This window comes from Esox lucius, chromosome 9 (genome assembly GCF_011004845.1).
Source record: "Esox lucius isolate fEsoLuc1 chromosome 9, fEsoLuc1.pri, whole genome shotgun sequence".
NCBI lineage: Eukaryota > Metazoa > Chordata > Actinopteri > Esociformes > Esocidae > Esox > Esox lucius.
The window spans coordinates 15172454-15200428 of record NC_047577.1 but is presented as its reverse complement, the minus strand read 5'-3'; the positions used below and the strand labels follow the sequence as shown (position 1 = coordinate 15200428).

General features: G+C 40.9%; 3 protein-coding genes across 5 annotated transcripts in view; 1 reads left to right on the top strand and 2 right to left on the bottom strand.

Annotated features, from left to right (window-relative positions):
* Positions 1-1430: 1430 nt before the first annotated feature.
* cfap52 (cilia and flagella associated protein 52) lies at positions 1431-16949 on the bottom strand. Its single transcript, XM_010872982.4, has 14 exons — positions 16796-16949; positions 16275-16474; positions 15960-16096; positions 15666-15794; positions 15411-15510; positions 14118-14234; positions 13913-14013; positions 13601-13771; positions 13177-13325; positions 12703-12848; positions 12329-12480; positions 10140-10242; positions 2242-2353; positions 1431-1854 (listed from the first exon to the last, which is right to left on the bottom strand). Exons 1-14 carry the CDS (start codon positions 16854-16856, stop codon positions 1673-1675), a joined length of 1860 nt encoding a protein of 619 aa, XP_010871284.2. The 5' UTR covers positions 16857-16949; the 3' UTR covers positions 1431-1672.
* Positions 16950-17607: 658 nt separating this feature from the next.
* Positions 17608-27808, bottom strand: LOC105012278 (TBC1 domain family member 24). Of its 3 annotated transcripts, none has more exons than XM_010872985.5 (9): positions 27791-27808; positions 23344-23915; positions 22772-23147; positions 21946-22602; positions 20284-20439; positions 19456-19519; positions 19263-19361; positions 18253-18511; positions 17608-17963 (listed from the first exon to the last, which is right to left on the bottom strand). In XM_010872985.5, exons 2-9 carry the CDS (start codon positions 23774-23776, stop codon positions 17785-17787), a joined length of 2223 nt encoding a protein of 740 aa, XP_010871287.2. In that variant the 5' UTR covers positions 23777-23915; positions 27791-27808; the 3' UTR covers positions 17608-17784. The 3 variants fall into 3 exon arrangements, with proteins under 3 accessions (XP_010871287.2, XP_010871286.2, XP_010871289.2); XM_010872984.4 differs by lacking the exon at positions 27791-27808 and adding an exon at positions 27109-27471; XM_010872987.4 differs by lacking the exon at positions 27791-27808 and adding an exon at positions 24019-24095.
* Positions 27491-27975, top strand: part of stx8 (syntaxin 8) — a 43679-nt gene continuing 43194 nt past the window's right edge. The window contains exon 1 of the mRNA XM_010872983.4: positions 27491-27622. Within this exon, the coding sequence (XP_010871285.1) occupies positions 27606-27622 (17 nt within the window). The 5' untranslated portion in view covers positions 27491-27605. The remainder of the gene's footprint in view (positions 27623-27975) is intronic.

The window sequence follows — 27975 nt, the reverse complement described above, 5'->3', positions numbered from 1 at the left end:
TAAGGCTGCGTTTACATGGCCAGCCCAAATCTTTTATTCATTTTGACCGATCTGATCAGCCCTGAACATTTTTTCATTTGAAATGATCAGATGTGAATGGTCAAAAGGTGTGAATGTGTTAAAAATATCAGAATGGGGTTACTTTGTGAAAGCAACCTGTGTAAAAGACAGGACTTGTGCCATCTAATCCTCTTATTTAATGCCTATCAAACATAATTTCCTAAAACAGTGTAGTCAGGCTACCTTTCTGCAATCTGGGGACACAAACGTGAAATAATCAAATGGTAGGTCAAGACAGGACATATGGTCTTAATACCACACTGCATAAGTTGTACTACAATGTGCAGAAGCAGTGCTGATATTCATAATCAGTTTTGGTTTTAATTTCACAGCTCGCCAAGAGCAAAGATTGGATTTAGTGATCCAGATGTGCTGATTTACTCAGGCATACTCATAATATTCATATTGTCATACAACTTCTTCATAATTTTAAATATTACTATACTGCAACCGAGAGTCTTGTCTGTCTGAGACATTTTGAGTCTGAAGCCTCGTTCTAAACCACTGCTATGAATCAACCGCACAGGCCTATGCTCCTCATCTTATGTCTTATGTCTAAAGACACACATACTAGATGTAGCATGGCCTCCAGAGTGTTCTGTGTCTGTGCGTGTGTTAGTGAGAGTCTGTGTGCATGTGCTCACAAGTGTGTGTGTGGGTGTGGGCATTGGGCTGGAAAGACATACAGTATTCTATCAAACTGGGTGAAGGCTGTTTTGCTGACTGGGTCCGGCCATAGCATACTGCAGGTTTTCTCAGACTTTGTGGATCGCGGACTAGTAGGATAACTATTAATTATTGAGTTCTGAGGAATCGAGAGGAGTATGAGTTTGGAAAGAGGGAGGCATCTGAAGAGGCTCACTAGTCCCACACACCAAACCACCGCCATACTTCCTCTTCTCAACACCAGAAATCTCGAGGGAATCTCCAGTGATGAATTAGCTGACAGCCGTGGTGTGCTTAGGTGCCTGTGAATCTAGGCCCCGTCGTCTCTCGTTCTCTTTACGACACGCAACACATTTAAGACAGTCATATCACAGTGAAATATGCATTTAATGTACTGTGTAGCATTTATACATGTTTGGCTTTTTAATAGGAAAAAGGGGATGACAATCAATTCTGTTCTTCTCATAGAAGATCAGAGAGACTGCTATTCAAGGTTATAATGAGCCGATGGTTATCTTCATAAATTCCTGTAACCACAATATCCAGCTTTGCATTGATGAGGTTAAGAGTCCCTTGATCAATTCATTTTTGTAATTCCATGAATATTAGAACACATGCGTCTACCAAGATAGTAGACACAGTATGCTATTACAGTGTGGCAAATACCAAATTATAACAATGCAGAAATAATTTAGTAATACAAGTTTATGTGAACATCCCACAAATCTCAATTGAATCAATTTATTTTCATTAAAGGAGAAATAGCTCTGACAATGAGAGTAGTGTTCATACAATGTTCACCAGGCTGTTTGGTTTGAGGACATGTGTGCATTTGGGTAGGGTCAAGTCGATAATTTCAAAGGTCACTTAGTGTGTGGGGTCATAGGTCAGTTTGTGGATCATGTGGTTTGACCCGCTCCCTCTCCAAAAGTCTCCAGGAGGTACTCTAGGAAGAGGAAGGATGGGGGTACCTCCATCGGAGCACAGCCCCGTCGGCACTGATGCTTACGATGCTCCGGTTGTTGTAGCAGATCTTCACACTGGTGACGCTGCCGCTGTGGCCCAACCCTACGTGAGTAACCACGCCCTCTGAGTAGTCCCACACCTTCACCAGCTTCTCATCTCCACCTTAGGTAGGGGAAGGACAGACACACTCGGATATAATTTGCACATTTCTATGGCAAAGAGCACAAGCTTCTCGTCTCCAACTTAGGTAGGGAGGAACAGACACACTCGGATATGCTTTGCACATTTCTATGGCAAAGAGCACAAACATGAATCCCACCTCACACTGGAAGAAGTCACATTCGAATAAATGTTCTTCGTGATACACCTGAGCTGTTTACAGGTGTACAGAAAACATTTCATGGGTAGGCCGTCTGCTGCTGCTGATTTATGTTCGTCCACAGTGAACTAGCCCCAGATCTTTTTGAGCTATGCCAATTTCCATTAGCAAAAAGAGGTGGGGGTAGAAGTAGCTTCGCCCAACAAAACCAATGTAAAGTGGTACTGTACCAGTGACAAAGTGCTGTCCGTCCTGTGAGATATGCATGCCGTTGATGGCCCCGGACAGGGAGCCCTCCAGTTCTCTGATGGCTGAGCCATCATAAACCTCCCAGTAACCAATCTGGAGAAGTGGACCACAGTCACATTCAGGTAAAATCACATGCACATGCAACACGTCACTGAATTATTGAATAATAAAGGCTCTTTTTAAACATATCCATACATTTTTGACACAGTACTTTTGGGTTCTACCATAGTTTGGAGCATTTGCATGTTCCATTTGGGCAGTCTTATAATAGTTTATTAAATTACAATTAATCCTAGTTACATAGTAAGCAGGGAATGTCACTCCACGTACAATTTCCAAAAAAGTTGGTACAGTGCGTAAAATGCAAATGATGCGCAAATCATTTATCCCTATATTTAGTTGATGAGAGTACAAAGACATTATCAAATGTTGAAACTGAGAAATTGTACAGTTTTTTGAAAAATATATGCCCATTTATAATTTGATGTCAGCAACACATTTCAAAAAAGTTGGGACAAGGGCATGTTTACCACTGTGTTGCATCACCTCTTTCTTTAACAACACTCTGTAAGCGTTGGGGAACTGGAGGAGACCAACTGCTCTAGTTTTGAAAGTGAAACGTATTTCCATTCATGCTACAGGATTTCAGCTGCTCAACAGTTCGGGGTCTCCTTTGTCATATTTTTTGTTTCATAATGTCTGGTTTCTTCTTTGCATGGTAGACTTTTAACTTGCATTTGTGGATGCAGTGACATACTGTGTTCACAGACAATGGTTTTCAGAAGCGTTTCTGAGGCCATGCAGTGATTTCCACCACAGAATTGTGTCTGTTTTTAATGCAGTGCTGGATGAGGGCCCAAAGATCACAGCCATCCAATATTAGTTTTCGACCTTGTCCCTTGTAAACAGAGATTTCTCTGGATTCTCTGACTCTTTGAAATGTTTGCTGAGAAACGATATTCTTAAATTGTTGCAATATTTGCCCATGCAGTCTTTCACAGAGTGGTGAACCCCTCCCCATCCTCTCAGGAATTATTTTTTTAATACCCAATCATGTTACTGTCCTGTTGCCAATTGATCTAATTAGTTGTGTGATATTCCACCAGGTTTAGTTTCTTAGCATTAAAAAACTTGTTGCCTCTGTCCCAACTTTTTTGAAATGTGTTGCTGGAATCAAATTAAAAGAGGGCATATAATAAAATTTGATATGTTGTCTTTGTACTATTTTCTATTGCAAATAGGATTTAAATGATTTGCACATGAGTGCATTCTGTTTATATTTACATTTTACGCAGTGTCCCAACTTTTTGAGAAATGGGGTTGTATGTCTTGTCTTCATTCGTAGTAAAACCAGTGCCTCACTGAATTATCTATCCTCATTATTCCTCTATATGTAAATGGGCCGATGAGTCTCTCAAGTTGTCTTACGCCTGCAGCAGTTAAAACAAGATGCTTGTGACTCTAAATGAGAGTTAATCGTCCCGAGGGTTTGCAGCTGTCAGACTTGGGGCTCTTAAAGGCACAATTGTTATATGAAGTTTATTTATAGTCGTACAGTAATGCCACAATTGCTCCACACACACGCGCGCACAAGCACGAGTGAAGGGCTTTTCTTGTTATTTTTAAGACAAAGCTTATTACATATCCAAACTAACGAAGGGATGTGAGAGGACAGATTTCATCATTAAAATCTTGAATAGACTACAGCTTTTGAGTTGCTTCATTAGGCATCAAGGAGGACACTGGCAGCCCGACTGACTGGCACTACATATTAAGGATACTGTGTTTTAAACTGAAGAGAAGTGGCCGAAATGATTGGGCCTAAAATGTAATGCATTTTTATATGCACAATGGGCCTGATTTACAAAAAGTACCAAGTAATCATCAATGAGTAAATATAGTAATAACCCTCTGAATTGAAAAAAAAGTATTAAATGAATAAAAGACAATTGTGCTTCAGTGACACCCTCTTGTAGGCCGGGTGCCTGCAAGCTAAATGTAATTATTGTCCTCCAAGCGCATTAGTCCCACATAGATTCCAGGTTGAGCAGGTAATGTTGTAAGAATGGCTTGGCGGATATGCCTCAGAGGACACGTGTCCTGCTTTTAAAACATCCTGTGCATGCTTGAGGTTGCTGTGACAAGACTACTTGTAACTGGGAGAAAAGAGGCTATAAATGAAAAAAAAAATATATATAGGGCCAGTTTCACAGACACGGATTAAACCTAGACAAGAACTAAAAAATCCAGTACAAAAGAAAACTCCATTGAGCTTTTTTTTTTGTCCTAGACTAGGATTAATCTGTGTCTGTGAAACCGGCCCATAGTAAATTAATTACTCAAAAGGTTGTAACAAGCAAAAAGCCCACTATTAGTGAAAATAAATTACTCAAGTTACATGAAATAGCTCAGAATAGCATTAATGAGATTAGCTTCTTAGACTGGATTCCAGCGCTCAGCACAAAACCACAAACACAATGCTAATGTATCATGGGACTGAGGAAATGTAATCTCACAAAGACATATCAAGAAATGTTAGTTATAATAGGATTGAAAAGAAACAAATGGCAAAAAAACTTAATTTATGGTTTTAAGTATAAAATAAATGAAAAAAGATACTCAGTGAAATAGTCCAGCTCAAGAGCCGCAGGATATTTCCGTCAGGTCATAAAAAAGACCACAACAACAAATACTAGTAATACTTAATGGAATTTTTTTTGTAAGAGAGCAGTGAAACAAAGTAGTGAGGACAGATCTTTTTCAGTGGGATTCAACTGAAATCAAAAGGCTCAACGTTCTTTGCATGCATCCATTAGTTATGTTTTTGTTTTTCAGAACAACACCCACTGTGAAGATATATGGTTGAAATGATGCCCAATAAATACACATTTCATATACATCATGTTTCTCTATATGATTTTGGAAAATAATTAGAATCATCCAAGGTTTGCCTGCCGGCACTTTATGAATGATTTTCAATTTGTTTAACATGTTATACCTGAAACTTGACTTGTTAGTATTTAAAAAGTTGCAGCATTATCAGTGATTCCTTTGACCTTAACAGAGTATGTATTTCACTAAAGAACCAATAGCTGCTGCACATGTGCAGGTCACGTTCAGTTCATGCATTTATTCCCTATACGGTAGGCAAGATGAAGCTCACCACCCTAACTTTTCTTAACTGATGCCGAATTCTTCCCTCCCTTCTCGTTTTCTCAAGCTGCTGCGATTTGATCAACCTAATAATGTAGCCCACATCTCCTGCATCATATTTCTAAACATCCCAGATTAAAACGTCAGAAATATAAACCCTGAGGGTGTTTGAACAAACATTCCATAAATAGCCTATATGGCCTAAGGAGACAGACAAGGCGTTCAAAACTAGCATTCTCCTGCAATGATAGGACAAATCGGAATAAGCACTCTAAGCAGTAGGCTATTTCTATTTGTCCTATTTCTAACTTCACCATGTTTGATGGGGTGTAACAAACAGCCCTTCATAATACAGGCCACACATGTAAAATACAAGCAGGAAATACACTCAGGGGACAATTCTTTTGGGACACACCCATCTAATTCCGTGTCAGACACCTTTGCCTCTAGAACAGTCTAAATTGTTCGGGGCATAGATTCTACAAGGCATTGTTCACATTCCACAGGGATGTTGGTCTAGAGCTCCAGTGATGGTATCATGCAGATGCTACAGACCGGATTGTGATACATTCCCTAACAGACCACTCAAGTCAACTGAACTGGGATATTTCTGACCAGGCAATGTTTTTCAACTCCTCAACTGTCCACTGATGGCGAACATGCCCAGTTGACTCGCTTCTTGATTTTCGTTGATGAGTGTATTCAACCTGATGTGGTTGTCTGATTTCATAGCCCATTCGTCACAAGGACCGACAAGTTGTACTTTACAAGATTACGTTTTGCCAACCACTGTTGTCCACAGCCACTATTTCCCATTTGTGCATGTTAGTTTGCACGATTCCTGACATTCTCCTTTGACCCCTCTCAACAGCAATCGGTTTTCAGCCCAAGGACTATGGCTGAATTACTGAATGTTTACTGAATGTTTTCTGTTTGATGCACCATTCTCAGTAAACCCTAGACACTGTTCCATGAAAAAGCAGAGTAGGCTGAGATCCCGGCAAGCCGGGCACGACAATATAGTCAAAGGGGTTTGGGTCACTCGTTTGTTCCCATTCTTTTACTGAACCAAACAGCAACTGAATGCATCAATGCTTGTCTGCGTTTTATAGCAAGCCAAGTGACTCATTGTCTGTAGGAGCAAATCATTATCTAACAGGATGGAGTACCAAATAAACTGGACAATTAGTGAATATTGAATATCTCAAGAAATAGCTTGATGTTTGTTTATGCGCAAACCATGCAACAGACTGGTGGAGAGTTTTCACATTTAAAAACCAGCAGTATGCCCACTCAGGTTACCCGGCCATGCAGAACACACAAGCCTAATATTCAACTGATAACCAGCTACGGTGTGGCTGGCCAGACATAGTAACACAAGTGTATTCTAATGTTGAACTAGAACAATTTGATTAGATACTAGTACTTCTTCAATAAGAACTGGTAATATACTAGTAAAACGTATACTAATGAAATTTACTTTAATGGTTAGATGCTATCTAATTGATTAAATTTTTTCATTTGAACATTTACTCCCTGGAATTATCCATAATTTCAATGAAACAAGTACTTATTTCTATTCTCATTTTTACTAGTAGCATATTTAGTTTTACCAGTAAATGTAAAACCTTGTACTTATTCAATAGCATGTATACTATTATATATTACATGGTACGTGCACAAGCAGCAACTAGCCTGCATTATCTGAATCTTATGCAATCATTTTCAAAATTACATTCCTAAATTATATTTAAGTACAAAATATAACTCTGAAATTTTGAAAATAAAGATAATGTGACTTTTTGCTTACAAGCTATTTGAAAAATTTTGGACTTTCAGCCTTTGCAAGTGGCACTGAACCTTTGGCCTACTCTGTGAACGAATTGTAATAAGCGAATTATGAATGGTAAATATAAGCTGACACACAGGGCTTATTAAGAAATGCAATTACAAAGACTGCGTTATAAAAATGAATGGCAATCATATGTACTGAGGAAAAAAGAGGAGGGAGTAGGGTTAGACCAGTGGCAGACAAAACACTTGTGGTTCGGCTGTGTAATGTTGGGAATGGGTTCAGATTCAGTTTATATTCGTGACCCCTCCCCTCTCCTGGTGTCACGAAGGGCTTTCTAAAGACCAATGGTGTCTGTGTGAGAGTGGTCGATTCACCCTCACCCATCTGCGTTCCCTCCCATCCACTGTGGAACCTGGCCGCCGTCCATGGCAACGGCCACAAGAAATGATTTACACCCAACAAGCCAAGTGGGGCTAGTGCTAACATCGAAAGGATGGTTAAACCTTTCACAAAGAATATAAAAACATGACAAAGTACTGAATTCTTCAGGGCTCTGCAAAGAACACATTTTCACTCTATTGCAGACCTATCCTTGGCTAATGTTTGCATAGTAGCTAATAATACTCCTTTTATTTAGGCCTATTTATTTTTGTTCGGACGTGGTAAATCTGACCATCACAATGTATTAAATGCTTGGATTTCTATGGCTACACTGCTCCTAGCATTGCTTGACTTTAATTTAACTGGACAGAGTATAGCTTCAGATTTCATAAGTCCTTTCTTTCTGTAGTCCTACAACCATTACAATGTATTGATATACAATTTAAGATAACATTATCAGTCTTGTGTGTATGCTTACGATGTGTGTTAGGTGATATATATAGTTCCGGCAACGATGGCACAATAAGTAGTAGTTTGTGCCAAGATTTAGGTAGTGCACTCTGTTGTGTAACATTATCTTATGTTTTGTGCAGTTGGCCTATATGCTGAGACACTGTAACCCACCTAGGAAGTGCTGTACACTGTTTAGACCGTCTCAACTGCTGTGAGGGGGCGTTCCATTTATTACGGTTTCTGCACTCAGCCGTGTATTTTAACCACGCCAATCCGTTTCACACGCACCCCTCACCAAGCAAACTGCAAACCTCCTCTTTGAATTGGACGTCTCAAAGACATTAGTCAAACAAAGCTTGGACATTCAGGAGCACTCTCTCTTCGAAGGAGTACACTTCTTAGTTTGTGAGTGTGAGAACATAACCAAACAGCCTGAATTCTCCATTGCATGCATTCAAAAAGGTGCTGGAAACATTCCTAAGGGATGTTTGATCGTGCAGACTCGATAGCATCACGCAGGTCTTTCAGATTTTTGGTCACCATGAAAACCTCTCGTTTTACCTCATCCCAAATGTGCTCAATTTGATTGAGGTCTGAGGACTGCGCAGGCCACTGAAGTTAATTAAAGGCACTGGCATGTTTATGGATCCAGGTTGAGATGATATGTGCTTTGTGACACGGTGCATTGTCCTACTGGAGCTGCACGTTGCTGCAGAAATCAAAGATTCATCAGTGAAGGCTAAGTTTCTCCAGCCTTCAATCATATAGTTTTGGTGATCATGCGCCTGTAGTGCATAAATAACTCAGCTGTTTCTGAGAGGCTGGAACCACCACATCTTGTACCAACAAGTATACCACATTCTAACGTTTGGTCTGACAACAATCCTCTTGACCGTGTCTACATGTGTTATAAGACTGAGTTGCAGACACACGTTTGGCTGTTAAGGAGATCACTGAGTGTACATCCCAAACCTCTCTCACCGACGTGACACAGTGGGTAAGGGGAACATCTGCCAATCCCAATACGCTGTTGGCCCTGCAACACAAACCGAAGAATCCGGGGGACAAACGAGTCCGGGGTCGTCCTCGCAAGAGGCTCCTGGCTGACCCTATAGTCGAACAAAACCACTAGCTGGCTGATGTAAGTCCATCCCTCCAACTGACAGAGTAAAGAGTGTGAAGCTGTCCCCGAAGACCATCTACCACCCACTGAACTCTGAGCCAAGGGGTTGCTTCATACCACCCCATCTATCTCTCACTCTTTCCCTCTGTTTCTCTATTCCCCGCTCTCACGCTCTCTATCTATCTATATTTTATATATAAATATAATTTAGTATATAAATATAGTATACATGTATAAATTACTGTCTCATATAGGCTACTACGCTCTCTCTCTCTCTCTCTCTCTTCCTCTCTCTTTCTATTTTTCTCTCGGAAACTCGGAAACCGGATGTGTTCAGAGTGAAGTGTGAATTCCATCCCGTGGTGTGTGTTGGTGTGTTGTTGCTCGCTCACCCCAGACAGAGAGAGCCTGTGTCCTGGGGCTAGCAGATGGTGAATCTGGCACGTGGGCACTCGGATGGCAGACAACCATCGCATCCGCAGGAAGACGCAAAAGCCAGAGCGCTCTTATTCTAACTCCCCCCCCCCCCCCACCACCACCACCTTCTCCAATCGCTCTTTTTTCTCAGTCTGGGCGCACTTGCAGTGCTAGCTAATCAGTACTGCTTGTCCTCACCTCACAGCTTGCTGTTGAGCCAACAATATGGGTCTTATTAGTCTACAAAGCTTGATGGGGGAACATTAAAGCGCATACTCAAGAGAGCCTACTGTAAACCTCCGACCTTACATAAGTAATCAAGCCATGCAAACCGTTGCTTACAGCCGGCAATCTTATTGCCATACTGTAGTGGCCTATCGTGCCGTGCTGTAAGGCATTTCAATTCTATGGTGGCAACACAGATTTCATGTGAGTTCTTGGGATGCCGTTTCTATGACGGGCAAATACACAGAACAAATAAATCAACAGTCAGCTACAGTTTTTTGTGCCAGTTAGTCCGGACCTAATAAGGGCCCAGAGTCTATCCGTGTCCAAACCTTTCTGTCGGTACCACTGGTAATGATCTGGTACTCCTCCGGGTGGTAGCAGACACTTCTGAACAGGGTGTTGGCCAGGACCATCTGATTCCTCACAAAACGCCTGCAGCAAGAAGAGGAGGACGTGAGGAAGAGAGCAAAACAGAAGCGGGGGGATTGTTGAGGGAGAGAGTGGGGGAAAGGAGAGAGTGAAGAGGAGGGTGGATGAAGGAGAGCGATGTGAATGGCAGACTGACGTGTAGTAGTAATCATGTGTGATGAAACAGGGTAAACGAAGCCAGGTAGGGATAATATAAGTGCTGGTGTGTGCGCTCACGATCATGTATTTCCTGACAAAACTCAAGCACATCCAGTTGCATCTGCCATCGTTAACGCAGGAAAAGGACACTTGTGTTTTGGAGGCTTTCTGGTGCAGATGTGCCTTTCCGCAGCGTTGTGATTGAGCAACAGGGAACGAATCAAACCACACGGTTTATAATGTGTTTTAGAACAGCTCAGCTCACCGGTCGACTCTGTAAACAACGGCACACCCACGAGCCAGCGCCCGTTCCCCTAGCGAGCGAAGATACTTGGCCAGATTTCGCTCAGCGCGCAAGCTTCCGATGTTACAGTATGAATGGAAACAATTCCAGACACAGGAGATAGGCTTCAGACATTTATTCCAAGAGAAAACGAGGTTTATCTCTCCTGGGGACCAGGGAATGGACCATAGATGCAGCTATTCTGATCAGGGTTATACTGTAGACAGGTGTCTTTCCTGCATAAACATCAGGACCGGAGATCTTCTGAAACCCCACTCCAGAAACACACTGCACGGATCCTGAGGAAGTGCCCTGCACGCATTGATTAACCTGCGAAAAAGACAGCGACCTCCCTGACTAACAGTACACAGAAGTACTATCCTGACAAATGTCAGGGCCCATCTATTCCTGTTCCACTGACCAGACCCCCTTGGTGGGAAACCATGGAAATGGTACAACCAGACCTTTTCCCAGAGACATGTAATTTCACCCTTGAGCGGGTAGATAACCTTGTGTCTTACCTCTCAAACAGAAGCCAAGCGGATCAGATGGTGTTACGAGACTTACGAGACCACACAGCTACAGTCCTCCCATGCCATCATGTATATTTTGAATGCCTTACTAGATTAATAGAAAAGTACCTGACTCATGGAAAGTGCACTTATACACAGAATACCCCCAAAAAAAACTGTGTTCAAGAAGATCCATGGAGGGGCGTCTCCATCTTACCCTCTGTGGCGATTAGGAAACACCTGCTTGCCCTCATATGACACCAGCTAATGGGTTCAAGTATTCCCGCACATAAAACAAAAGGCATACAGTCAGACAGGGCAGGTAGATAGTCAGACAGTGCATAAAAGAGAATGTTCTATGCCTAGAAACAGGCATTGATTACTTCAAGCATGAATCCACAGGTTTTACACTGTGTACTGGCACTTTAGCGATGACTCTAATACTTTAGCACGTCTTGTAATGATTAATGCCCTAGAGGAAATATAACTACCTCAGCCTTATGTGGATACTGTATGTGTGTGGAGTCTCTTTTTTGAAGTTATCTGTGGGAAGCAGCTAAACCAATCCCACTCAGTTTTGGCATAAAAACAGGCTGCCCGCGGAGTGCTGTTAATGTCATTGTATCTATCAAGTGGCTGAAATGGCTTTGCCAATGTTTCCCAGCCCACACATGGTCTCCAAACCCAGTACCATAGGTTGCTGATGAAGTTCAGATCTCCTCCAGAGAGGAGCGTGAAATCAAAGACATGCTGTTTCGCAGATATTACTTCTTTGAGATCACAGTGTATATTCGTCACAAACATGCAGCTATTTTGGATATATATTAAACATTGCTGGCAAGTGGGTGGAAAAGTTGAAGAGCTTAGACATTACTATTCAACCTTGGTATGTTTGACATTCTCTCTTGGAGTGAGGTCATGAAGATGGAGGCTGTGGAAGAGGCTGCCCTAGCAAAGATTCAACATGTTTGCCAATGTGCATATTCCACAAAAGGTTCTGAGGTAAAAGAACAACAAAACGATTCGATTAGTGAGAAAGTGGCTATGCTTAAACACACACCAGACACAACCCTATTATAAATGTGCATGTGAGATATTATTTGTGTGTGTGTGTGTGTGTGTGTTTATGAGACCACAAACGTGCACTGGAACTCACACCAAGTCCCAGATGATACAGGCACCGTCTGAGCTGGCGGTGACACACTCCTTGTCGTTGCTCTTGATCTTGATGCAGGTGACAGTGGCTTTGTGCTCCTTCATGGTTTCAACGAGCCGGTAGTAACCCTGCAGCAGCTCCCACACGCGCACCTGCGACAGGCCAGGGAGGGACAGCCACACACACACACACACACACACACACACAAACCGTAATAACTTTCCGTGGAGGAAAAGGAGGTGTTTATGACGGATTTCCGTAGCGTGCAGTGGTCACACGAGTGAGGATTCTACTGTGAATGCTGGCTGATTCATTCCGGGGGGCTGTTCATCGGTAGGTGTCCTGTGCCACGCCGGGGTGACCCATTTCCTCACCTGTCCCTCTCCCCCTCCGCTAACAATCCTCGTGCAGCTCCTGGTGCCAGCGATGGCCGTCACGCCCATGCTGTGGGCGCTGTGGATGACCAGTAAGGCTCTGCCGGTCTCCGGGCCGAACACACGGATCTTCCCGTCGTTCCAGGCTGTAAGACGTGGATGAGGAAAATGCCGTTAGATGGGAATAGTTCAGGCATTCCTATACTGAGACAATAATGAGCTGAGAAGATAGATCTATGGCGTGACAAGAACTCACATATATAGCACAACATAACCAGCAACCAGGCTACCGTGAATACATTAAATAAGTACTAAAACAGGGCTTACATTACAGCGCTGTGCAGCTAGCGCGTTCTGTGTTCATGAACTCAATCTGTGATCTCCTATCTGCACTTAGGTGTGTTAAAGGCTAAATGATCGACAATGCTACATTTCTATTGGAAGTCAGCCCAACGCCTGTTGGTCCCTGCCCACCACTTATGATGCTCCGTCCGTCAGTCATGAAGTCCAGGGCGTTGCAGGTCATGTTGGGGACGGAGATACGCAGCAGCTCCTTGCACGTCTCGGCGTGCCACACTCTGATGTCATCCTTGGAGCACGTGGCAAACAGTTCAGACGAGCCACTGGGAGAGACAGATCGGGATACGGAACATCTTCATGGAAATTCATGATTGAAGATGCCATTATTGAGTTTAACCACAGGTTAAACTCAAAGGACAAATATCACCCTCTAGTGGATACAAATGAGAAGTGAATGCAAAGTCAGAGCTAGATGTAATAGACCCATGTACTGTGTTAAAATGTCCTCCTATAAGAAATGTATGACAGTATGGTAATGTGACTCTTTCATCATTACTGTCTTTCAGTATGTGTGTACATTTTGAAGAGTGTCACTCACAAAGGAAACGCCACATCTTTGACGGCACTGTTGTGGCTGGTGGAAATCAGCTCCTCTTTAAAGTCAGTACAGCCAAAACGATATATCTGAGCCGCCTCCGTCCCCGCAAAGAACTGGTGGCCCTCTCCTCTGACAGCGATGGACGTCACCCCCCCCTCCAACTGAACCTTCCTATCAGGTTAAGATGAAAGGCAGAATACTGCGTTGAGATCATATCTTTACTTCTACACACAGCTTTAAAAAAAAAAAACTAAACTCAGCCCAGGCCTAAACGATAACATGTTATATCTTCTGTCAACCTGTGGTGCTTACTTGATGGTTTTGAAGTTAGATCCGGAGCACAGAGTGAACATACCATCCCCTGAACCCACCAGGACGTCCCCAGACTTCAACACCCTCATTGTGTTCACACCCTGCGCCACAAAAAACAGAGTCAGCCGTAACATATTATTCAAATGCAGTGGCATCTCAGAGATCCAAACACCGGGATGTCATTCTAGGCACAAGAATGACCCACCTTGCTGAACTTCTGTTTTATTGGTCCACAACTGCTGAGAAGGCAGGTCTTCAGGTTAACTTTCATGATGTCACCACTGGTGGTCCCACAGTAGAAGACACTGTCGTCCCCTGGGATCTACAAATGCAATCGAGCCAACTTAGAAGTAAGCCTTACATTCCTACCTGCACCACTTTGAGATAAGATTGTAGGTAGTAACTGCTGTGTGGCTGGGACAGAGACAATGTACCTGGTTCAACATTACCCAGCGGAAATACAGCATAAATGCCTGACATATTTAAGTACATGTGTTTAATCACACTGAATCATTTAACACAGGATAAGGCATTATAAATGTGAACAATAAAACAGCACACATTTCCCATGGACCGTTGTATTAGAATATAGGCATCCATCTTTAGGTTTTCTTTGATATAGTCCAAGACATATCTATTGAATGGTAAATTCTTTCCTCAAGTTTTCAAACCCATTACGATTTCCAAGGGCAGAGCCTCAGCCCGGAGGAAACACTAAACAATTCATGATGTAACAGAGGCCTCACATTTGGTCCAAGAAACCCTAAAAGTGGTTGATAGCTATTTTTCTTGATGAGATTACCATGGGCGATATATGGCAGCTGTTGTACAACACCCAAGAAACCCTGAAAGGCGGTAGGCTATACACAAACATCTTGAAATGTAAGCTGACAATGAAAATGTAAGCTGACCATTTCATGAAAACAACCATTTAATCTTTAAAAAGGGAAGAATTGAGAATAACATTATTGTCTTTAACTTTCCAGTGGCACTGATTCACCTAAGGACAAAGACAATAAATATGTACCCCCTTGACCCCGGTAACAGATGAAGCTCCCCATTATGCCAAGAGAGTGCAAGTGTATCCTACTAATTAAGCAATAAGGCATGAGGGGGTAGGTTATACAGATAACATAGCACGGCTAAGAGCTGTTCTTAGGCATGACGCATTGCAGAGTCAAATCTATGGTATACAGTCTCACATACCAAGGCTATCGGCCAATCCGCATTCAGGATTCGAAGCAACTGGTGTGTAATTGGACATAGACAACGCAATACAGGCAAAAAATTTATCTGTTTATCTTGCAGTTGAAGTTTGCAATATTGCACATTGCAATTGTCCAGGGCTAATTTAGATGCTTCTCACATCTGCAGCTCAACATTCAGCTATTTAACATTTGCCGGATGCGCTGCCCAAATTAAGAGCAGACTGCAGCCTAGGGGTATTGTCTGTGCTTAAGCACTACTCTTGTGTATCGCTTCCTGTGGTCTGGCTCACCTCAATGCACTTGACAATCCTCTTCAGCTGTCCTGTCTGGCATTCCGTAGGCCGGATCTTCCTGTTGGGAAGGTCTAGCTCCCAAACACGCACCGTGCCACTAGAGGGAAACAACATATCACGTCGTAGACGGTATAAATAACACTTCAAAACTACTCCTTTTATAATTCTGCATTGTGTTCAGGTCAAATGTAAACACATTGGGATTTACAACTATTCTAAAAGAAACCCTGAGTTTCGCTGCAAGTCACTGACTTCCCGGCGGAGATGAAGATGTCGTCGCTGTGATTGGAGTACTCGATGGTGAGGCAGTGGCCTGCACTGTGGGCTGAGGCCGGACTCCCACAGATGGCCTCTTTGTTTTCAATGTTCCACACCACAATGCTGATAAAAACAAGCCATTGAGAAAACATTCAGTAGGAAAATCCACAAATGGTTTTAAAGTGTAAAGTAATAATCCAAAAACAGGCTTATCTTATAATAATGGGACCTGCTAGACAAGGTTGCCCGTACGTTAAATCAGACACACTTCTTGAGATAAAGAATTACCTCCCATCATCCTGTCCTCCCAGGGAAACAAGGTACTTGTCACGGGGAGAGAAGGCAAGTCCCTCCACTTTAGCTTTGTGGAGCTGAAATCTAGCGTGGATTGCTCTTTTCTCGTAATCCCAAATGATCAAATCAGCCTGGAACCTCGTACAACATGTTAATAAACTCAATTATCTTATGCTATTATTGTGTTTTCTACAGTATGCTACACATTAACTGTAGCCTCTCCCTCCCTGTCTCAATTTGTCCGTCTCAAGTGGTTACCTATAACAGCTCTCTTAATAACAGGGTAATTGTTAACCGTCAATGGTTTACCTTGAAGCCCATGAAGGTGACCTGACCAGAAGCAATGTAGCGTCCACTTTTGGACACGGTGACACAGGAGACATTGTTGGTGTGTCCGTGGAGGAACTCCTGTTTGCCATCTTTCAGGCTCTTCAGAATAACAGTGCAACCCAGAGGATAAATTATGTGTTCTCTGTCCGGGTGCACTCTAAGGCCAGAAAAGACATGTCCTATCCAACAAGGGTAAGGAAAGACATGCGTTACAGTAGTAGACTAGAAAAAATTGTGATGTGATTATGAATAATTTAGCCTGACTGTCTTGTTGTCGGAGCACAACATCAAGGTAAACAAGCATGAAGTATAGAGATTTGAGTAAATGTCTAAATATTTTTCATAAACTGACCAGCTGCAAGTGCAGCACACCACCAGGGAAATAAACAGTAGTTAGCTAGAAACCTTCAGTCAGTACAGCTAGCTAGCTGGTTACAGAACAGTAAGTTACCAGCTAACTTAATTGGCTAGCTAAACACAATAGGAACTTTGGGCATTACCATTGAACCCAATTACAGCTTCCAGCTCAAGCCGTGGAATATCTTGTGCGTCTCCAGCCATATTTCATTTAAACTGCACCCTTTTCTTTGTTGTTTTACTTTGAAGCTTGTAGAAACGTTTCGCGTTTCAACTATCTCATTTGCTATCCAGATAAACACATGTTGCCTAGCAACTGAAAAATGTGTTTGGGGCAGTTTCTATAGCGATAGTAGTTTTCGAATGCGATTGGTCACAACCATTTACCACGGCCAGGATGCCGGAAGTAGACCAATAAATTCATAATAATCTACGTCAGTGGTTTCCACTTGAGGGGGTACTTCAGGGGTACTGAAAGCAGTGCAAAAACATTTTGGGGGTACAGTAACTGAAAAAGGTTGGGAGACACTGATCTACGTCATACTAATTAAACGTATGTAGACATTCGCCATGGTCAATACATTTAAGAAAAATACCAAAATTACATCAAAAGTTAAAAACAAATAAATAAAAAAGTATCGCAATAGAGCCTAATGAAAGGCATCACTTTTAAGAATATTTAGAAATCAAACATTAAAAGCAATCTTGAATAAGTATGCATTATTTATTTTTTAAAGGTAATAAAAAAATAAATAGACTGAATTTGTGGTTTTCTATTAACTTTAATATGTAGTATTGTTAGAATGCCACCATGTGTGTTAAGAATTTATAAATGCACAAAATACTGTACATGCTCATCAATAACTATATAAATAATCATCAAATAAATATGGCATATCATTGAAATTGCTGATGAAAAAAGAAATTATAAAATAAATATTATATAAAACACTTTCTTGTTTATTATGAACTATTGTTGTCATCAAATACTCACATAATTCAAATTAATGGTGTGAAAAGACAAAATACTATAAATATTTGTAAAAAATTAAATCACTAATCAAATGACAAAATAAGGAGCAAACAATTCATACAGGATGGGGAAATACTGCATACAGTATGCTAGTGTCCTCTATTCATCGTAAGAGAAGTAGTTTGATAATGAGATGGAGTTCTGGATTCCCCACACTTCCAAAGACTGGATCTTGAAGTGTCCCTTGCAAAGAGGAGCACTCTCAAATGTGTCACAGGGCTCTGTGTAGCCCCCCTCCAAATCAGCCTGGAGGTAGAGAGCATGACCCCCATCACCACCTGACGAGACATACACATTATGGATATTAGCATTTCATTTACACTGATAACAACTCACAACAAGCTGCTGTATTTCTTAGTAATGTTGACACCAATACAATGATTAGCAAGACAGAATATGATGTGTTTTTTCCTGCTACCATCATCAGACACATTTGCAAACTTTATGTGGCCAAAATACCATTAGTTGTCATCAGGCATATAATTTTTCCCCCTTCATGTTAATTATTACTCTGTGACACATCCAAGGACTCTGAGCAGCAAACACTTTAGCCTATATTTAACTTACCAATGACTAGCCTCTTATGGTCTGCAGCGATGAACATGGATGCACCTTGCTCCTTTGCCCTCTTGGGTGAGGGGGATAGGGGTCCAGGAGAGGTAGCAAAAGGGATGGTGAGGTTTGTTGGGTCTTTGAGGGTCCCCATTGGACAGATTGGCTCAAAGGGTCCCGGCCGGTTGCTAGCAACACAAAGGTCTGGGGAAGAACTTTTCTTGGACGTAATGTGGACCACAGTCCGTTGGTAGCGTTCCATTCCTGGGCGAAGCTAAAAAAAAAGAGAAATATTAAGTTCCTAAGAATCCGCTAAATAACAAAAATGTTTGACTCCCAAAGTTATTGACATCTTTGTTTAAGATGAGCAGATGACAGTATACCATAAATAATACAAACACTGTGATACATTGTAGGCACAACATTTTGAAATTATATTATTTTTTATTAGCAGTTGATCAAATTGTAGTTTATATATAACACACACTTAAAATAATGACGATGAAACCTTTCCTGGTGTTTTTGCTGATTTGAAAAGCACAATGTGAATGACCCCTTCCACCATGCATAATCAGGTTTTTCTGAAATCGCACATCCCATCAAATTACAAATACCTCCCCAAACAAATAATGAAGAAAATAGTTACAAGGTTCTTCCCAGTTTGGATCAGGCCCCATAGATTTACTCTTGCCTGAAGGCTGAAACTTGACTAACTTCAACATCTACTAATAAATAGACCATACACTTTGCAAAAGTCCTCTCAGTCTTTCAATTTAAACTACATTCTTGAGTATTGAAAAAGGGTTGCAAACAGTTTTTACCCCATCTATTATATCTAATAATATCTAATAATAATATAATAAAATAATATACTTCACAACACGATTGATGTAATATATCTCAATATTTGTATAATTTATTTTGTACAATATTTTGTTCTTAAACAAGTGTCCCAATCATTCTGAACCTGACTACAACTCTTTCTCAGACAAAACCATTTAAACTTTTATATAAGATTTTCTTACTGTGAAGACAAAGCTCTCTTCTGTCCCAAAATATGCAGGTTCTTCTGAATCAGTTTTTGTCCCCTGAATCAAATCGCTCGACAGGAAGGCTCCACATACCTGTGGAGTGACACAGAGGTAAAATGTCTCCATGGATTCAAAAATAGTGTCAAAAAGTGTATTTTAAAAAGCTTTTCTGTTGCCATGAACTTACCTGTTCATCCATAGTTTTGAGAAGCAAGACTGCTGGCTCATGCCCCTCAACACAGGAATAAAGTCTTTAAAAAAGAAATAAAAAAGGAAGAAATACTTTAAAATTCTTACCACTATAAACATTCCAAGTGGCTTTGTAAACATTATCAATATTTTTTATGTTTTTAGATAGCGGTCATCAACAATCATTGCCAATTGGAATGTCAGGAGGGAGAGAAAGCTCAAAGTTCACTGAAAGGGTCAAGCCCTATTCAGGGTCTAAATTTTAATTGGGGTCTGGTCCTGACCACCCTGTGTATTGCTACAGCTGATTCAATATCCTGTCTGCTCAGGCAGATTTGTCAGTGATGTGACAAAGGAATACAAAAATCCTGATGAGAGTCTTTGAAAGAACTTAGAGTTAACAGGCGTAGAGAATCTTCTCCACAACGGAGAAAAATAGCTAGCTCTGGGAACTGCAAAAACCTCTGACATAGGAATAACATATTTTTTGCAGATGAATATTACCTACACATTTTCCCTCACTAACAGAGTACACTTCTGAAGACAATAGTGTGTAAACCAATTCCACATGAAACATTACTGCCATAAATTATTTGGACACTGATTATTAAATAGGTTTATACTAATAACATAACCCTTTACTATATGATACTAACCAAAAAGGAATGTTCATACAGTTCTGGGCTGCTGTATTTTAACTACACAGTTTCAGGCAGGAGTAGGAAACTCCATTACTGAAAGCATGACCCTTCTGGGTTTCATTCGTTCCTTTAATCAGCATTTTATTCAGACTTCACTACTTCACTACTGATGTAAAATTACTTACGATGCCAGGCTCCGGCCGTGTTCGACGGTGCTGAACAGCCTTATGGGATCGAAGAGGGCAAAGCGTTCAGGTATCCAGGCCCAGATGATCCGCATCTCTGTCCCTGTGATGACACTGGAGCTAAAGCTGCCGAAATCCACTAACTGGCATGACTGCCTTTATGAGAGAGGATAAAGAAGATTCATTATTTTTATGAGATGTGAACACAAACTTATAAATAGAGAATATCTTAAATTAGATGTGTGGAGTGAAAGGACATTGTTCGCCATTTTGCACATTCAATATTCTCCTGAATCATGCCCTAAGAGTGCCAATTCCCAAAAAATACACAGTTACCTATATGTATTTCATTAAAAAAAATTATAATTGTGACATACATTTGTAAAGGTATTTGGAACACAGGCAGTTGTTTAGAAATATATTAGTTGACAAATTCTTTATATTTCACATTAATTTCTGATTTCTGTTATATATTATTTTTGAGTATATGTGGTGTCAAAGCCATGTATTTATGGTTACATTTAAGTATTATAGCAAACAGTCTTATCAAAAATGACAAACATCTGTAAACGGATTAAGGATCTGGGTGTAGTTTGGTGGGAGATGTGTATTGCATCTCTACATCAATCTGAGTTTCAAAAAATCTTTCATAAATTAATTTATTATATAAAAACATGAATAACTTGATGATGCTTCTGTGATTTTTTATTAGGTAATATAAGCGCCAATTCATATTGGTTATAAATGTAGAAACACAGGGGTTTTTCCCATTTAATTAAAAGTCCATCCTAATCCTCTCTCCTCAGTCCTCGGTGACACAGAAACCGATAAATGATTAACAAGAGATGGCAAATTATTAGAAGTAGAAAGGCCTGAAGGAGTCTATATAGAAGAAGAAGGGCCTGAACGAGTATTCTAAGCTCCTGGATAGCCGACTCTCATTTAGGTTTCTACCATGGAAGAGTTCTAAAATCTGACCCATCCCCTTTAAATCAGCTTTTGTTTTCTCTGAGGGAAAAGGCATGCATATGTTTACAAATAATATGCCTCTTATTGTATCATTTTTAATATTGTGACGCCAAAACACCCATAGCCTATGAATCAGTGTTGTATCATCGCCTCGAAGAGATATAGCTGGCACCTTCCGGAATCTTCCGGGGGTAGCAAGCAGGGCTCCCAGAGAGCAGCTCTGGGCTGAGGCCAAAAGGATAGAGCAGGCAACCAGAACTGCTGCACAATGGTCAGTAGATGGAGGGTGCAGAGGCAGCCAAAATTATGACCGCCAGCCCCCATTCCTCCCAAACCACCACTGGGAGGCTTCCCCAACGACAAAGCCACTTCACAAGGGGTTTGTCCTTTGGTTTTGATGTTTCCCTCCCCTTTTGTTTTTGTTAATAAAACACCCTCCAGGGCCCTAAAGACATCCTCCGTGTCTTTTCACTGTGTATTGTAACTACCTTCATTCCTTTTTATCAGTTAAACATTTATTTGGGGATCCACCCCTTTAAACATTATTAGCTTGACACACTTGGAAAAGGACCGTCTTATTTCAAACAAGCGTATTTTTGTGCACTCTCCTCACCCCCTCTGCTTGTTGAACTTCAACCTTTTCAAAAGGAGCCTAGAGAGGAAATTCAATTGAGGAATGACAAACAGACTCACCTCTTCTGGTGGATACTGATGCCTTTCTGCATTAGGGACTGCTTGTTAGCATTAAAGCGCAAGTTGAGCTCCAACCGTGTGGCCAGCTGAATGCTGAAGGCCCTCTCCAGCAGATTCTCCGCCGTACAGTGACGTGCCACGTTCTCCACAAAGCTCTTCATGTCCCTCCTGAAGTCCTCCACGTCGGCAACGCGAGATGAGACAGAGACCTTGTAGAGGCTGAGGAGGGCCAGAGCCACCCTGTAAAGAACCTTGTAACCCTCCAGTAAATAGACATCCAGGACCCTGATTGCGTAGGTGAAGGGGAGGTCGGCAAAGATCCACATGATCCAGTCAGAGTAGAAATCAAATAAGCTCTGGTTGGAGCCGGCGATAAGCTTGCGGATTCCACGGCAGTACCTGTTGGCCAGGTCGCCGAAGGTCATGCAGGAGGCCCGGTAAGTGAGAAAAGTCTGGTCAATGTAACGCTTGCTGGCATCATTGTAGGAGATGAGTTGGCAGATACTGTGGAAGCACTCAGCCTCATCTTCGCTGAAGTGCAGGAGGAGAGCCACTAAGGCTGGGAGGATGGGGCAGAAGTTGATGTCTAGGAAGTACTTGCCGATGCAGAGAAGGATTTTTTTGACCGAATTGAGACCAGCTTTGTTGAGGCAGTATCTGGGATTGGGAAGAATGACACAATAACTAATGTAGTCATAATCCCTTTACAGATATGAGCATAACGATTGGTTATGGGTTCTGAGAAAATAAGAATAAGAGAACAAATATGTAAATACAACACTGTTGAAATCAGGAACCAAAATTATCACTTTTTAAGAGCCGGTACCTGGGTATGACGCCGTCCTCCATGTACTCAGGAAAGGGGTGAGTGCTGATCTTCTGCTCCCCAAAGATCTTCTTACTCAATTCCTGATAAGCATCTCTATCAGGTTTGACAGTTGTACCGTCGATGGCATGAATTATGTGATAATAGGCCTTGGCCCTCAGTGTATGGGGCATGGCCCAGAATCCTGATCGGCCCATTCTCTTGAGCACCTGGTGGTCTGCCTTCAGGATCCTCTGGTGACGCTCTGCAGCCTCTGGGTCAATCTTCTCCCAGTCCACAAACTGGCCATACTTCATGCCAGAACAGGAGGTGATTTCCCAGTTGTCTGACTCACAGATAGTCATCATGGGGGCACCCTTTAGACAGCTTCTGCCGCCTGTTAGAGAGAGAAACAAGTAAGACTCACAAACAGGTAAAAATGTTATGCAGACCTGTGTTTTGGGTTAAGAACGTGTTAAAGATTATTCTGCATTTGACACATTCAGACTTTCATAGACAATGGGAAGCAAAACGCATTTAAGAACATAACTGGTGAAATAAACATAAATCATTAATGTTTAAATGCCACGTACCACTGAGATCTCTGCATGACGACTTTTTGTTGGCGTTGGACTTGGACCTCTTTGAGTTGAGCCGAACCATGATCAACCGTTTCCCATCTGCACTACTCTTCTCCTCCCAGTCAGTACTCTTCTCCAGGGAGTTGGATCTCGACCTTGAGGCACTGGACCCGGGAACACTCCCCTCTCTGGAGAACTCAGATGTCTCATAGCAATAGAAAGACCTGGAGCGTGGCCTGACAACTTTTTCTTCTATCCCCATCTCTACGCCGTATTTCTTGGCGTCTGCTAGGCTGTAGTAGGAATGTGACCTGGGCCTTCTGTGTCCTGCTGCTGAGCTCAAGTCCAGGTCCTGGTTTTGGCCTGTGGTTATTTCCATAAGAGATGCTTCTAAATTCATAATTCCACAAGTGGAGAAGGTGGGCGTTCTTGAAACATGTATCATGCTGCCGAGTACAGCAACCTGTTCTACAAATTATACGTCTATTCACTTCTGTGGTGTTTATGTATTCCCCCGTACGCCAATGAAAAGAAAGTCGCTAGTGGCGGTGTCCTTCCCCTCTGAAGTTTTCCATCTGAGTGACCTGTGAATGGGGGTTTTATACATTACACAGCCAGTTGGTCAGGTGACAAAGTAAGTGATGTGGGTTTGTTTACAGCATAATGCCATCGGAAAGTTCCACTTACTTGGGTTATCATTACTGTTGCCACACAGAGTACCTCCTCGATTCTACTTCTTAGAATAACTCACAAGTTGGTGGCAACAAAAAAACTAGGGCAATGAAACATCAGGTAGGTGGAAAATTAGTACTAATTCATTTGATAATAGGCTATGGTGTAAATGGCAGTTTTTGTTGCTTTACAGTTTATGTATGCCTATGTCATTCATTTTGATACAGATTTAGATGTTATCCTTTATATCGCTTTTTCAAGCAAATGCTGGCTAAAAAAGAGAAAACATATACCACTCCTCATGAAACACAACATATAGCATAAAATTATCCAGTTTAAAATGTTTTATTAAAAATGTCCACGATGTGGCAGCAAAGCTAAAAATACTATGACACTTCCCAGTCTTCGTTCTAGTACTGCTTCAACTGTGCCGTGTTCGAGGGCTTTCTTAAATGGACGGCCTGCTTCAAGTCCCCCCATAGACTTTCAATGGGATCAAGTACTGTGCTTTGACTCTGCCTTTCCATAACCCTCAATTTCTTTTTTAACTATTCTGTTGTTGCTTTGATTGTGCTTTTGAGAGAAGAGGCTTCTTCCTTCCTGAACGGCCACATTGCATGTGACCCAAGGCCACCAAAACATTTATTTTTACTATGGCCATGTTAAAATGTTTGCACTTTTACAGTAAATGAATTCCTCAAAGCATTGCTAGGCATAGGTATAAAGATGGGCCTGGGGCAGGTTTACTTGTATGTGCAGCACCATTTATCTCTGGTTCAGGGGCCCATATTTTTTACTTGATTCTTATCTATGGAGTTATACCAAAAGTATGGAATGCTGCTCATGATCACTCCAGCACACTTCTGCACATTTTTTGGACAATTATAGCCTTTTCTTTTTAGCAAAGATTCTGGAATCTCCGGAGATTCCACAGATGTAATCTTTTCTGACTGATAATTGTATTTTGAATATGCACCAGTCAGGGTTCAGACCAGGATACAGCACTAGGACTGTTTCCAAACTGGATAAAAACAATATTGCCAGGGCCTTAGATGATAAGCCAAATTGTGTTACAGAGTTTATTGACATGTCAAAGGCCTTTCACACAGTTTATCATTCCCTTTCAATTACCAAACTGATATCATTAGGCCTAGGTACTGATGCACGCTTGTGGTTTCAAGACTATCTTAGTAATAGGATTAAAATCTGAATGTATTCCCTCTGTATATAAGTGACCTTGGTAACATTCATTTTTATCCTGATGATGCAGTACAGTGTTCCACAGCATCCTATGCGCATGTCTTAGATCTTAAATTAATGTTAAATTCATATTTAACAAAATATATGATATTCTCTATGGTCACATAACTCATATTTGATTAATCTTCAAATTACCAGCCTGGATAAAACACAAATTGAATGAGTTTCCTCATATTCATATCTGGGTATTTGGCTTGATGAAAAGTTGTCTTTTAAAACCCACATTACTGGTCTAGTAAAAAAAAGGAAAATTACACTTGATTCCTTTACAGAAGGATCTATCTTTTCATAGAAAAAAAAATAGTCTAGCCCTCTTTTATGTCTGAGCTATAGGGATTAAATCTAAATGCAACCTAAAACCATTTGATGCTGTCTCCCACTGTACCCTTCAATTTATATATGGGGATAGTTTAATTTGTATGAAAAGGTGGGATTGGCCACTGTGTAAGATGGAGGAACTTCCAACATATCTTTACATTTTTAACAATTAATTACACAACAATACACATGACTGGTTTTGTACTCGATACACCAAGGGTAGACAAAAACAGCATTTATCTCTCTTGACCCATTTAAGTGGAATAAGCTCCAAATAAATCTTTGATTTGAATGTCTTGTACCTGCTTGGGATCAATGATTGTGTTATTTGCATTGTGCATGTCTTGTGCATGTCTTGTACTGCATAATATATATTGTATTATGTATTGAACTTGTTTGTGTTTTTATCATGTATTTTATTGATTATTTGTATTGTCTGATTTTATTGTTTATTTCAATTTTTTGTATGGACTGGCCGTTTCTGTAAAAAATTACTTCTTAATAGCATGCCCGATTAAATAAAGGTAAATAAAAATAACAGGAACATAGTTCTATGAAACCGTATTATAGGATTACATGGAAGTCCTCAATGAGCGCCTCTATTCTTGGAAAAAGTTATTACTTCACACTACAGATACTGTTTTGATCAAAACACACACTGTTTGTTTATGAAACAAAAAAAAATCCTCTTTATATAAATCCATTTAAATGGGGGCTTGAATGCTGAGTATCACAGTAGCCTTACTTGATGACAGCATAAACTAAAGTCTGCCTTATGTTTATACTAGTAGTGGTCATAATCCTCACAGAATGTTACAAAAGGGACTTCCATAGCACTTGACAAACAGGGCACCTGAAACAGTCACCGTTGTTGACTTTAGACAAAGAAAACTGTGAATGCATGAACACCTCACCATACATTTTGGGATTTTATAGATTTGTTTGCTCAAAACATGAGCATTGCGCTATATCCAACATTTATGACCTTAATGAGCCTGACATCTGCTAGCATTTTCCAAGTCAATACCGCTACAGCACTGTTATTTAAATATCACAGATGTCAGTCATGACTTTCTTCTTAAAGTATTACTTTCAAATATTACTTTATTATTTTAAGATGCCGTCTGGGATTTTTGCAAAAACATTTTTAACCTCTCCCATTTTGAGCTAGAAGTGTAATATGTTTTTTATATATGCATAATCCATAAGCAAAATCATTACCATACCTCAGATAACCATGAAATTACAAGTTTGAAAGCAAGTGACATGGTTAATGACTTGGGGAAAATAATGTATCAGTATTATATGACATATTCCAAACTCGGTGGTTTGAATCCTGAATGCTAGTTGGCTGACAGCCGTGGTATGACAGCCATGGTATGACATCGCATCACTTTGTATCACTCTAATTGCCTTGGCAACCAGTGTATAACCGCAATATGGCATCTCAGAGGTTGTTGCCAACATACCCCTGCAATGCGTCGTACTTATGAAAAGCTCAGCCATGGTATTGGTCATATCACATACCTTCTTGTTTAAGTTGACAATTGCTGTTTCCAGTGACTGGATCAAGTGGCAGAAGATTCTTGAACTCAACACTCTTCACAGCTATCTCCTTCAAAACTAAATTTAACAAGCTGTTACCAGACCTCCGCATCTGCTGAATCACCGATTTTAAGATTAGTCACGATTTCCTAAAGACACATTTTGGTTTTAATCCTATAGAATGCAGCCAATATCTGTCCAAATGTACCTTTCGACTTCCTGTTGATTGTGAAATGTCACTTGTTAATTGGAATATGATCGATGTTCTATTACATGAATGGATAAATACAAATTAAAGCGTCACGACCGTTACAATCAGCAAATTTTAGGTAACCTTCGAACAATGTACACGTTGTTTTTTTTAAACAATGTACAAGGTTTGTAACTCACAGGACACCATCCTGACGTCACACCCAAACAAGAAGTGTTCCCTGCTGGGAAGAGTTTATGGAGTAAATGTCAATTTTTAAGTCGTTAACATGTCGCAAGATCCGTGGTAAGAATCGTTAAGACAGCTATAATGAATATATGTCAAATAACCTTGGATAACATATGGAAATCCGTCTTTAAATCTATGTTTATGTTATTAACTAGCTTGATAGCTCATGTTTGCTACAACTAGCCAACTAAGTCGCAAAGGTACTGTGTAGTTACTAAACGTTACCTGGCTGCGAGTTGACACGATGTTTCCCCGTATTATTCTTAGTTATAGTTCACACGAAATGAATTGCAGTGCACTTTTATATATAGTCACGTTGTTAGTTAGCTTAGCTAGCTAATGTGTTTACATGGAGTATGTAGAATACATTGTCGTCACATGATGTACGTAAGGCAGAAAGATCTTGTGGT

Bases quoted from the DNA above. Each gene is read 5' to 3' on its own strand.
- LOC105012278 (XM_010872985.5), bottom strand. From the start codon at position 23,776: ATGATACATGTTTCAAGAACGCCCACCTTCTCCACTTGTGGAATTATG. The intron at 23,148-23,343 runs GTACGTGGCATT...TCTCTCTAACAG, and splicing joins GTCATGCAGAGATCTCAGTG to GCGGCAGAAGCTGTCTAAAG. The intron at 17,964-18,252 runs GTAAGTTAAATA...ATGTCTCGTCAG, and splicing joins CCATAAGAGGCTAGTCATTG to GTGGTGATGGGGGTCATGCT.
- cfap52 (XM_010872982.4), bottom strand. From the start codon at position 16,856: ATGGCTGGAGACGCACAAGATATTCCACGGCTTGAGCTGGAAGCTGTA. The intron at 13,772-13,912 runs GTAAGCACCACA...TTAACCTGATAG, and splicing joins TCTAACTTCAAAACCATCAA to GAAGGTTCAGTTGGAGGGGG. The intron at 12,849-13,176 runs GTGGGCAGGGAC...CACGTCTTACAG, and splicing joins CGGACGGAGCATCATAAGTG to CCTGGAACGACGGGAAGATC.